Source organism: Lepidochelys olivacea (genome assembly GCF_965140295.1).
Source record: "Lepidochelys olivacea isolate rLepOli2 genome assembly, chromosome: 25".
NCBI lineage: Eukaryota > Metazoa > Chordata > Testudines > Cheloniidae > Lepidochelys > Lepidochelys olivacea.
The window spans coordinates 14,018,939-14,031,058 of record NC_140435.1 but is presented as its reverse complement, the minus strand read 5'-3'; the positions used below and the strand labels follow the sequence as shown (position 1 = coordinate 14,031,058).

The 12,120-nt window shown below is 54.5% G+C and overlaps 1 protein-coding gene across 2 annotated transcripts; it reads left to right on the top strand.

Annotated features, from left to right (window-relative positions):
* Nucleotides 1-5,023: 5,023 nt before the first annotated feature.
* Nucleotides 5,024-11,589, top strand: PRSS57 (serine protease 57). 2 transcript variants are annotated; one of them, XM_084614659.1, is made up of 5 exons: nucleotides 5,244-5,401; nucleotides 6,246-6,399; nucleotides 6,772-6,916; nucleotides 8,256-8,516; nucleotides 9,191-11,589. In XM_084614659.1, the coding sequence occupies exons 1-5, from the start codon at nucleotides 5,359-5,361 to the stop codon at nucleotides 9,341-9,343; spliced, it is 756 nt and encodes a 251-aa protein (XP_084470785.1). In that variant the 5' UTR covers nucleotides 5,244-5,358; the 3' UTR covers nucleotides 9,344-11,589. The 2 variants fall into 2 exon arrangements, with proteins under 2 accessions (XP_084470786.1, XP_084470785.1); XM_084614660.1 differs by lacking the exon at nucleotides 6,246-6,399 and having other exon boundaries at nucleotides 5,024-5,401.
* Nucleotides 11,590-12,120: the final 531 nt, after the last annotated feature.

The following is a 12,120-nucleotide window of genomic DNA, read 5'->3' as shown; positions in this document are numbered from 1 at the left end:
ACTAGCATGATCAGGGACAGAGCGGGAGGGGGGTCCTATCTTACGAGAGGAGCCAGAAAGAGCTTGGCATGTTTAGCATAGCAAATTGAAGGCTGAAAGGGGATGTGATCACTCTATAAATACACTAGGGAGATATATACCAGGGCCAGTGAAGAGCTATTGAGCCACAGGACAATGGTGGCACAAGAACAAATGGGTGTAAATGGGCCATGAACAAATTCAGGTTTTCTAACCATCGGAGAAGGGAGGTTCTGGAACAACCTCCCAATGGGAGTTGTGGGAGCAAACAACGTAATCATTTCTGAGATACATTGGTGAGTGTGACTGTATGATGGATTTGCTTGAGATGGTGGGGGGTAGGGCTCAGCAACCCTGGGGGGTCCCCTTCTGGTTTATGACTTGAGTTCCTAAAGCTCATGCTTCAGGGCTTTAGTTGGCCACTTGCAGGGGGTCAGGAAGGGAATTCCCCTGCCCCAATGTATGGGGGGTGGGGGTTGGTCTCCTTCCTCTGAAGCATCAGGGATAGCCACGGCTGGAGGTGGGACACTAGATGGGGAAGGCCAGGGCTCTGAGGTGGAACCAAGCATTCTCTCTCCCCTGTGTGATGCTGGCTGGGTCTTGCTCACATGCTCAGGATCTAACTGATCACCATATGTGGGGTCAGGAAAGAATTTTCACCCAGGCCAGATTGGCAGTGACCTGGGTTTTTTTTTCCACCTTCCTCCGTGGAGCAGAGTGGCAGGTCACTTGCTGGGATTATCTGGGTACATCTCCCTTAACCAATTCCCTGCCATTGCAGGGACCTCGGGCATTGGTGCCTGTCGCTCTTCCTGGGGCACAGAATAGTCTAGTCTCTGGCGGGCCGTAATACTTTGATCTAACTCCTGTTGTTGGGTTTAGTGTGTGGCAGGTAGCTGGGTGGATGCTGGTGGCCTGTGATAACACAGGAGATTCTGCTAGCTGATCTGGTGCTCCCTTCTGGCCTTAAATTCTAGGACAAGCTGGGTGAGGGGCACTTCAGAACGGCTTCTGGCTTTCTTACAACCCTGGCTCTCTCTTGGGTTGGGGTTTTTTTTGGCCTGCCTGCCGGTGCATCTCATTCAAATAAACTGGCCAGTTCAAAAGGCCATTCCTTGTTTCTACTTTTGGCCATCATTTAGAGGAGGGCAAGAGGGATAAGAGGGGAGATTAATGTTCGGGGCCCATAAAGAAAGTTTTTGCTGTTTTTTATTTTAAAAAGCTAGGAAAGAAAATAGCTCCCTGAGCTCCCTTGTCCTTCCTCAGTGGGTTCCTCCTCTGGGCCAGGGCCGGCTGGCTCTCAAAGAGGGTCTGCATCCTCCATGCAGCCCTCCTCAGCGAGTTTTGTCACTGGCAGCTGCCGGGAGTCCCCAGCAAGTGCAACCATGAGCTCTGCACAGAAGCAGCAAGGCTGGAGGGTGAGGTCTCAGGTTTTTTGGGGCCCTCCCTTGCTTTCTGGGAGGACTGCCTGAGTTCCTTCCCTTGGGCCAGGCATTGCTGCTCATTCCAGTTGTGCCCCGGCTGCTGCATGCCCTCTGCAGCGTCTGGCTTTATGTCTTTCATCCTGTGTTTATTACACCGCTGTTGCACTGCCCCTTCCCCCCACAGGCCGAGGAGGGCCAGGATTTCTTTCCTGGGCCAGGCAGCTGTAGCTTTACGCCGACCCATGGGCTAGCAGGGAGAAAGGCATTTCAAAAACACGCAGGCAATTTTAACTTCTGCTCCCTGGGACCCGAACAGTCGTTGTTAGAGGGATGGAGTATTGTGGCTCTGCTCCTGGAGGGTTGTTTTTGCCACGACAGGTAACGCTGCATCCACCAGGGCCTTCTACCGGTGGGACTGCACCGAGAGAGGCAAGTTCGGCCACAAAGAGAGAGTTGGGGCCCCAAACTGGCCACGGCTGGTGAGCGCGCCCAAAGAGGTGCTGAAATAAGGCAAGTTTCGCCCGGAAAACATTGGCGTTTTAGTAGTAATCAGCAGAGAGCACATGAAGTCTGATCAAAACTGCAGCAAGTTCTCCGAATGGTCGATGGGCCCCTGCTAGGCCTGCTTCTGCTCCAGCTGTCTGGAGTCCCTGTCTCCCTCCTCTCCGTTTTCCTCCCCCCAAAGCCACATGGTGGAGAAGGGAGGCACGACCTGGATCCTACTGCCCCTACAACAGGGGTGGGTGGCTAATGCTCCGGGTGGTCCCAGCTGGGCCCCATTTGACCTCCCCAGGGTAGCAGTCCCTGCTTTGGCTGCTTGTCTTCCTCCTGGAGGGACGATGGCCGCAAAGAGACAATGGCCCAGGGTAAGTCAGGTGCCGATGGCTCTCAGGTGATTACTAGCCAACACTGGGGCTCAGCCGACAACCTGGCGGAAGACAGACTCTTCCAAGTTTTTCTGCTGGACCGTCCCCTGTGCTGACTGGGTGTTTACCCCTCTACCCTTCGCCTGCCAAGTGCCCTGGATGTCCGCTCTCTCCCCCATTGAAGACTGCACCTACAACAGTGCCCAGCTACAAATCACAGCCCCACCTTGGCTTGCAATGCTAAGGTCCGTCCCCGCCTCCACCACTGTGAGAGCTCTCCCGTCCCCCAGTAGCCACCCATCTCCCCAGGGCTGCTTGGGGGGGGCTTTAGTTTCCTCCCCCAGAGGACCGCCCTTAGCAGGTGCCGGTGGCTCCTTGGGAACTGAAACCATCTAAGGTTTGAGGAATGGAGGGTGCGTTTGTATGTGGCACCCCTGGCCTCTACTGGAGGGAATCAGAACTGCTCAGTGGTCTGCAAAAACCGGCAGACCTGAGTTCTGTCCCCACTGGCACCAGGGTGGCCCCGCAGACTGCAATTCGACTTGGCTGTGGGTGCGTTTATAGTATCTAAACAAACCGCTTTGGCTGAGCATGTACTAAATAGTGGTGTCTCTGCCAGCGGGAAGCTGAGCCAAGATGCTCTACTGAGCGCTTGGATCTAGTTTATGACCCTGCTGGCTGGATACTGTGTGAACCCAGGGGAAGTGGCAGCCGCGGGAGAAGAGAGAAATTTTGGGTGCCAGGAAAGTCTGGGCTTTTTTTTCCCCCCTCAACACAACGGTTTCCTTTAAGAAACTGTCTCAGGAAGCAAAGATGGTGAATCTAAAACCACTACTAGGGTTGGGAAATCCATATGGTGAAAGATTCAAGCCTTAAGTCCAGAGCAGGAGCCTGAATTACTCCACTTTTATAGGCCTAAGAACACTGGATGAATTTGAATCCAATTAGCAGAGATAGGATCAGCGCTCCAAATCACAAACCCCTTCCTAAACACTGGCAGGAAAATCCTTTGCACACTTCTCCTGTCTCTATAGTGGGCTGACCCAAACATCTGGATCTGCATGTGAGTTTAGAATCGGAATCCAAATTTCACAGCTGACCCTTATCGCTAGAATGGGCTGGACCAAACCCTTACATCAATGGGTGGGGTTGGAATCTGGAGCCAAATTTCACAGCTGGCCCTTATCTCTCTAATGAGTTGAACCAAGCTGTCAGATCTGCAGGTGCATTTGAACAGGGAATCTAAATTCACACCAGTCCCTGATCTCTCTCATGGAAATAAAATTCTGGGTCTGATCTTCTTGGGGAGGATTTGAAATTTGGATCTCAGGTTTGTCCTGTGGGCCAAACATATAAAATTCTTCCACTGTAAAAGCCAGGAGAGCATCTGTGTAAAACCGGCCTCTTTGTACCCCTCCCACCTGCTCTCTGAGGTCCCCGATTCCCAGGTGCACACTTTATCATGTGTGCAAATACAGGGTTCCTCCCCTTAGCTTGCAGCCTGTGTGCAGCTCTAGCAGAGCAAGCCAGACTCTGTCCTGCATCACGCTTGTGGCCAAGTTCTGACTGCAGAAGCTTTGGTGCTGTGGAGGTGAAGCTGGCAGGATGACTGTCCACTTCCAGCTGACATGTGCAGAAGTCACCCACTGACTAGATCTCTTGGAAGCTCCATGGGTGTGGCTGGCTGGGGTCCGTGGCAATCTTGTCTCCCTAGTTTTGATCCCTGTGGTCTTATTCCCCATTTTTATCCCAGCCCCTACATTTTGTTTGGAGTGGGTTTTGCTTTTTTTTTAAAGTAAAACTGAGCCAAACCCACCAAGTCGCACCTGGGTTTGGGGGGGAAACGCACAGTATTGTTGAGCTGTGGTACTGCAGTGCTATGGAAAGTCTTAAGAGGTCTATTCTACCTGTTCTGGCATCTCAGAGGGGCATAAGTATCAGGGCCTAGATCCTGAGAAGTATTTAGACACCTAACTCCCAATGCGAGTTAGGTGCCTAAATACCTTTGAGGCACTGGGCCTATGATCTTAATTTTACAGATGGGGAAACTGAGGCATAGGGAAGGGAAATGACTTGGCAAAGCTCACACAGCAGGTAAGTAGCAAAAGTCAGACAAGAACTCAGGCATCTTGTGCCCCAGACTAGGACCCTAACTACTAGGCAATGTGGCCTCCCATAGTCACATGCTTTTTAATCATTATTTATTTGTATTGCAGCAGCAGCCAGAGAGCTCAGGGCCTTGTGCTAGGTGCTGTACAGACATGCAGGAAGAGACAGTCCCTCCCTCCGAGTGCTTAGAGAGGTTGTTTTCCACCCAACCCCATACACTGGGCCAGGCTCACTTGACACACAACCAGGGTTGTCTTGAAACTCAACCCAGCCTCTCTCCATCTCAGGGGTTGTCCACTAGAAAATGGGCCTAAAGCAGCCCTCCCCACCTGGGCTCAGGGTTCAATTCCTGGCAGCCCCCAGCTGTCCTTGGGACAGTCCCACTTGTGGTCTCAGTCCCCATGTGTAAAATGTGGATAAGAATTCTATGTCTGTCCTGTCTGTTTCGATTGCGAGCACTTTGGGGTGGGGACTGTTCCTTGCTGTGCATGTGGGCAGGACCCGGTGTAATAGGACCTTGACTTTTCCGCCATTCCAAGGGCAGACGGGATCCCTGTGATTAGCTAGCTCCTAAATAACATATCTGCAGGACCCCTTTGCTGGGGCCTCTGCGCTGCCTGATAACACATCCGCTCCCTGCAAAGGCACAGAGCCCATGCCCTCTTTGTGTGTCTAAATTGCCCCCCTGAAGTTGCATGAACCCTGAGGTTTCTCCCTTGTGGCTGTTACCGCAGGGGCTGGGGAGAAGGGATTGCACAAGCCCGCAAACTGAAGAGGAACCAAGTCCAGCAGGGCAGGCCGAGAGCCTAGCAGCAACCTAGCTATGTGGGATAGTGGCACTGCAAGGCCCTCCCATGCCCTCCGGGCTTACTTAACCCCCAGAGCCTCAGCCGTCAGCACTCACCATCCTCCCCCAGCGTGCAGGAGCAAAGAGAGCCGTCATGGGGAGCACCAGCCTGCTGCTCCTTGTGCTCATCCCGGCAGGTAAAGGAAAACAGACTATGATGCCCCTCCAGGGGAGTAGGGGCTCAGTGGGGAGGACCCATGAGGCGAGGGTGTCTGAGCACAGACGCTCCTGGGCTGAGCAATTAGATGCTGAGAAGCGGCAGGGCATAGGGTCTTGAGACAGCTGCGGTGGGTGGCTATGTACAGAAAGAGGAAGTATGGCCTAGTGGTTAGTAAGTATGGCCAAGCTGGGGCTTGGCAGAGCTGGGTTCAATTCCCAGCACTGTCCCAGATGTGCTGCGTGACCTTGGGCAAGTTGCTTCAGTTCTATGCCTCAGTTTCCCCTGTGTAAAGGGAGGGATGATAGCCCTGCCGCCCAAGGGGGTGTAAAGAGAAATGCTTCAAATGTCAAGCAGCGTTCTGACAGTGGCCATTGACTTCAGTGAGGCCAGGATTTCCCCCCATGCTCCTGAGCATAAGTACCTCAAGAGAGGTCTGATCTACTGCCCTCTGTCTGGGAGCCAGGTAGGGCTGAGCTTTAATCCCAGCATCTTCCCCATGACCTTGGGTGTACTTAGGGCCTGTGCCTCAGGCTGGGGGAGAGATGTCACCTCCCGGCCCGTGGGCGCAGCCCCTGTGGAAGTGAATGGAGCTGCGTCCAGTCGGATTTGACCCCGAGGGGACGACTCGTCTGAGTCAGGGTTGCATAATCCAGCCCCTGGTGCGTCTCCCCAATGCTCTGACATAGCCATTCCCAGAGCCCCATGGTTCCCTGCCCCTTTGGGAATCCTTGCTTTGCCCCCCCATCCCCCAAGATCATCCATTTTCGATGGTGGATTCTTCCTCCCGCCCCCCACCCAAACAGCTGTTTGGTTTGGGACAGGTGCCCTGGGGAGCTGGATTATCGGGGGGAATGAAGTCAAGCCCCATTCCCGGCCCTACATTGCTTCCATCCAGCTGGATGGCCAGCACGTCTGCGGGGGATTCCTGGTCTGGCACAAGTGGGTGATGACGGCGGCTCACTGTGTGATTCCCAGGTAAGTCACGGCGCTTTGGGGGACCCCATTTGGCCATGATGGCTGCATTCCCCTAGGATGTGAAATAAACCCTGCTCCCCTGACATTCACTGCAAGGGGTGGAAGATATCCTGCCCCACTGCTCAGCTCAGGGACCTTCCCAGGAGCCCTCAGCCCAGCCCAACAAAGCTTAAGCACCTAGTTGAAATCTCTACCCTTGCTGGGGACACAGGTTCAAATCCCAGCAGGGGCAGCTCAGCTCCTGCCCCTTTCAGGTGGGCATGCCCCCCATTTTGTGCTCCCATCCCCTTATTTTCTCTGGCCTGTTCCTGGCTCCAGCCCTGTGCCAGGCAGGCCAGCCCCGGGTTGATTTCAATCCCTCTCTCGTTTCAGACACTCCCCCTCCTTGCGTGTCGTGCTGGGGGCTCACTCCCTGAAACACCAGGAGGCCTCTCAGCAGATCTTCAGCATCCGGGAGTCCATCATGCACCCACACTTCAATGCCCGGACGGTCCACAATGACATCCGCATGCTGGAAGTGAGTTGCTCTGGTCACAACAGGAGTTTCCTTAGATCCCTGGTGGAAACAGAGAAGCTCACAACCTTGATGGAAACCTTCAGCGGCTCCAAAATTCTCAGAGTTTAGAGAGAATTTTCTTTTTCTTTTTTTTTTTTGGGGGGGGGGCGGGAAATCAAACTCCCATCTTCTGTTCCTTACCCTTCCATCCTCCACCCCCACTGGGAAATCAGGCTCAAATTTCCCCCGGGTCTGATGACCATACTAAAGCCAGCAGAGGTCACAACAGGGCTGAATTGGACCCACTGCAGCAAATGCCAACCAGAGGGTTAAATGACTAATCTGTTGATGTCACGTTCACATTAAGAGTGCAGCCCACAGAGCTGGGAGGCAGGTATTTGTGTGGGGCCCAGATCAAAGCCGCTCAAAGCTGGTGGGTTCAAAGGAACGTGAGTGGTTTGCATTGGCCTTAGGTGAGACTGTGGAGGAGGAGGTGAAATACAGGGACAAAAATGAAGTCGGTTTCACTGTCATGTTGCAATCCCGGCTGTCCCCAGCCAGGGCCTGGGGTTCCCTGGGACACAGCAAGGGGCATTGCTGATGGCAGCCGCGGGACAGCCCGACATAGTTCGGCGGCAGCAGGACAGAAGCAGCCCCAGTACCAGCCCCTGTCTCCTGTCTGAAGGTGGCACAGGAGTCGGGATGTGGGTCAGAACAGGAAACGCAGCCCTGGGCGGAATGGAAAAATCTCTCCCTGCCACCTGTGCAGTGGAATGAGGGAGTCTCCGGAGAGGAATAACTAAATCAGCCACTAGGTGGCCTTACAGCTCTGAAAAAAAATAAATTCAGCCCTCTGCAAGTCTGGGGGCTTTAGTGGAGTTGCACCCGCTTTCCAGCCAAGCTGGATCTGGCTCCTGGAGTGTGGAGGAAGGCAGGGAGCAGAGGCTCTGAAGGATGGATGGCTGCACCATCGCTGGCTTGACCCGAACCCTGCAGCGATCACATTCGACGGGTTCTCTTTGCGTGACTTTGCGAGTCAGCAACTTTAGTAAATGGGAGCCGCTGGGTTGCTGCTTTCAACAGCGTGTGATGCTGAGACAGGCTCCTGTGCATTCGAAGAGGCAAAACCAGAGCTGGGTGTGGGTGTGGGTGTGGGTGTGGATAAACCAAGAAATGGGACTGTATTTGTATCACAGCCCCCCAGCAGTGATTGAACCCAGGGCCGCGCCTGTCCTGCCAGCTCCACTGGCTAGGCGGGGCAGCTATAGGCTCGTGAACCTCTTTACATGATTCAGCCACGAGCACGAGACAGACGCCCCCCGAGTATTAACATGGGTCACGTTTGCTCTCGTCTCCCCAGCTGAACAAGTCGGCCATCTTTACCCAGTTTGTGAAGCGGATCAGGCTCCCCCGACCCAACACCGACCTCTCTCCCGGGGTTGTCTGCAGAGTGCTGGGCTGGGGCGACACCTCCAATTTTGGCACCATCCCCACCGAGCTCAGGGAGACCAAGACGACCATCGTGGACAGGAAGATCTGCAAAGCGCTGTGGGTGGGTCACGTCAACGACGACATGCTGTGTGCGGCCAGCCTCAACAGCACCCTCCAGGGGGTCTGCTCGGTAAGCGCCTTCTCCTCCTCCAGGCGCCCCTGCGGAGCCCACGCTGCCAAACCCAGCTTTGGAGGGAAGCCTGAAGCTGCTTCCGGCGCCAGTCCATAGCTGGTGCTGTGATCTTCCCCACCGTAGTGCCTTGTCCGTGCCAGCCATGACACCTGCAGGATCAGATCCATGCCCGCTCCGATTCCAGCACTGAAGTTCTCCACCTGGTTCGGTCAGTTCCAGCCAGAACTCCGAGTTTCCTTCCAGCGCCCAGTCACCCAAGTGGTTTTTAGACTTCAGTGTTGTGGGATAGTGCCCTGTAGGACCCCAGCAGTGTGGCCTTTCACACCCAGCACAACACCCATCCATGCCTGGTAAGGCTACTGCCACAGAAACTTTCCCCACACTGGTGGCTTGCTATCTGGAGTGCAGGCAGCAGCGCTGTGCCTCTCGAGGCCAGGCCAGGAGTCAGGGGAATAGGGAGCCAGGGAGAACCCCAGGGTCTGTCTGCATCCAGCAGCCTCCTTCAGTAAAAATCCCCTTTATATTCACTGCAGTCCAGACCTGACCCTTCTCTTCTGCCTAGGGTGATACAGGGCCAGCTCCAGGCTTCGTTTTGATTTCCTAAGACTTTCCTCTTCCTTCAGACTTAGCTAGTCTCGTCCTTTACTAACAGGTTTCCTCTTGCATTGTAGGGTGATTCCGGGGGCCCCCTCGTCTGTGGGGGCAGGGTACATGGCATAGTCTCCTTCTCCGGGCAGAGGTGTGGGAATCGCAGGTACCCAGACATCTACACTCGGATTTCCAAGTACATCTCCTGGGTCCAGGATGTGCTGAAGCGCTTTTAATGCTGGAGATGAGAGCTGTGGGGGCTCCTTGTGTGACAGACATTCTGAAGAGGGAGGAGTTGGGACTGAGAAAAAGAGGGAGGGATCTTTCTCTATTGGGCAGTTAACATGCATTTCACTATAAAGTCTATGGGGTCTGGTGTTCAGGATGGGGGGAATGTGCATCAGGACTCCTGCATTCTATTCCCAGCTCTGTGAGGGACACGTGGTCTAGTGGCAACTAGCAGTCAGGGCTTCTGTGTTTTATTCCCACTTGCCCACTGACAGCTCTTGGGGTGAGTCCCTTCCTCACACTGTGCCTCAGTTTCCTCATCTGTAACATGGGGAGAAAGGTACCTCCCTCACAGGGCTGTTGAGCGCCTCATGAGTTAGTATCTGTGAAGTGCTTGGAGATGCTCAGGTGAAAGGGGTAGACAGGTGATGCCCATGATCTTGCCTGAGATATTTCAGGACAAGCCTAGCTCTCTGGACCCACAGTTCCCTGTCCTACGCAGCCTCACGAAATGGGTGTACAGAAGGATACATGCCTTTCCCAGACTGCCTGGAGGATCATCACCTAATCTATGTATCCTGCTTGATGTAATACAACAGCCCAGGTGGGTCAGCTGCACCCAGGATTGAACTTGCAACCTTTGGATCTAAGCACACAGGCCTCTATGGACTGAGCTAGAAAAGCCACCTCTGTGTCCACTTCACAAACCTCTATGTAGCCCAGCCACTAGCGGTGACACAGACCCCCACTGTTGGCCTCAGTTACACCGAAACCCTTTTCACTGTGCTGTCCCAGACAGCCACCCCAAGGCAGCGTGGGCCCCACTCTCACGCTGACCAGCATCAAAGCCTCTGGGCCCGCAACGCTGGAGCGTTCCACTTACACACCTCTGCCCAGCTGGCACCTGAAAACCTGGCAGAGGCTGATCCATCCTGTTACCTCCATTGACACCTGCCCTGTGGTCTAGTATCCCTCCAGCCATCACCCTGCAGGGACAGAAACGCTTCGCTGGGAGAAGCTGGAACCATCACTGCTTGCGCCTCAAAAACGGGTTCCTCCCCGAGCTCGGGCCCCGTTTGTTTGCCTCTGCTGCCTTTGGAGATTTCCAGCCTAAGGAGGCAGCGGGGTGGAGCTACAAACAAGGAGCCTGCCCAGGCCTCTCCCCAGCCCTGTGTGCAAGAGGCAGCCACATGCTTGGTCCTTGCAGCCCTGGCATGCACGGGGTGAGCCCTCTGCACTAGTAGGAATTGAGGAGAAGGGGTTCATTGCACCAGGATAGCTGGGACACCCAGTCTGGGCCTGTAGCTGGGGCAAGCCTTGGAGCAGATCCTCAGGAGCAGTGACTCTCCAGCTGCACTCCGTGTTAGGGGGTGGGTGCACCTGAGCCGGGCCAGGGGTCAGTGGATCAAGGGGGCAGGTCTCACCTCTGGAGCCAGAGTAAGAGCCCATTGGTATGCCCGTAGCGCAAGAAGGGACCTGCTGCTCTCTGGTCTGCCAGCAGGGGGCGTATTTGGCTGCATTACTTACAGCCCGATCCAAAGCCCACAGAACTCAGCGGAAAGAGCCCCAGCACACATCTACCCTGCAAGGAAAGGGGCCGGGATGGAGACAGCCTCGCGGCATCAAGGACGAGCACAGGCATAGCCTGTGAATGCGACGACGTAGCATTTGTCTGGCTGCGGCTAGGGGGCACTATGCTGCTAGAGACACTATTTCAGAGGCGACTGACGCCCCGTCCCTTTGTAACCCGTAAATAACCTCTGGCAACAGTCAGGGTGTCAGGTTAACCGCTAGCCCATACCCCCCTTCCACAGCTAGGTATAGAGCCAGCAATCCTGCCCCCCCCCCGGCACCCCAATCCTGCTGAAACCACTAGATCACACTGCCTCCCCCAGAACTAGCAACAGCTGGAGACTATACACCTGTAGCTATTTATCCCTCAGAGGACCCAAACATGAGAGGATACTTGGCCCGGGGAGGATAAGTTGGTGTGTCAAATTCTTGCCTTCTGTCCCGCCCCTCTCAACTTCTCTCTGCAGTTTCCATTGCTTTCTCCTTCACTTCTTGACTTAAACTGTTGGGTAGTGTTCCGGCAAGACTGTTAAACAGCTGCCACCTTCCACCCCAGAGGTGGGTGCATCCCAGTGGTGGACAAAATGATCAGTATTTCTTACTTCTCCCAGGGTGGGGGTGTGCAAGTTAATGGGCTCATGGCTGTAAAATGCTTGGAAATAAAGAGCACTGAGGGGATACAGCCTGTCTGCAATGATTGACAGGTCTGCAGTCCTTGGGGAGGGTGGTTGTGGCTTGCAGGTGTGGCTGGTGTCCCATTAGGCCTAGACTTAGTCCCCCTGCCATGCAAGGTATCGTACTCCAGATATTATTTACAGGCATTTCTATGGGCACCTTGTGGATACTAACAAAATTAGGCCTCCCAGAAGGATTATTTACTCCTGGGGAGTTCTGTGCCACTATGCATGCACAGAATTTATGTCCCCCGCAGATTTATTTGTTTCCTTGTAGAACAATGACTTTCTGATGAGGAAGCAAAGGGAAGCCACAAGAACGGTCATGCGACCCTCCCCAGCAGTATGTTTTGGGTGACCAGGGCAACTGGCAGAGAGGTAAATCACTGTGGGGCAGGAGGCAGAACTGGGGGAGACCCGGCTGGTGGCTCCTACCCTGCGCCAGGCTCAGCTGCTAGTCCAGGCTGGGCTGGGGAGGACAGGACTTCCTCTTCCCCTGCAAGGCAACCAGGGCCAGGTCAGACCTACCCCCAGATTTC

Excerpts from the sequence above, each read along its gene's own strand:
- PRSS57 (XM_084614659.1), top strand. The coding sequence starts at position 5,359 with ATGGGGAGCACCAGCCTGCTGCTCCTTGTGCTCATCCCGGCAG. Across the intron at positions 5,402-6,245 it reads CCTTGTGCTCATCCCGGCAG|GTGCCCTGGGGAGCTGGATT; the intron begins GTAAAGGAAAAC and ends GGTTTGGGACAG. Across the intron at positions 8,517-9,190 it reads CCCTCCAGGGGGTCTGCTCG|GGTGATTCCGGGGGCCCCCT; the intron begins GTAAGCGCCTTC and ends CTTGCATTGTAG.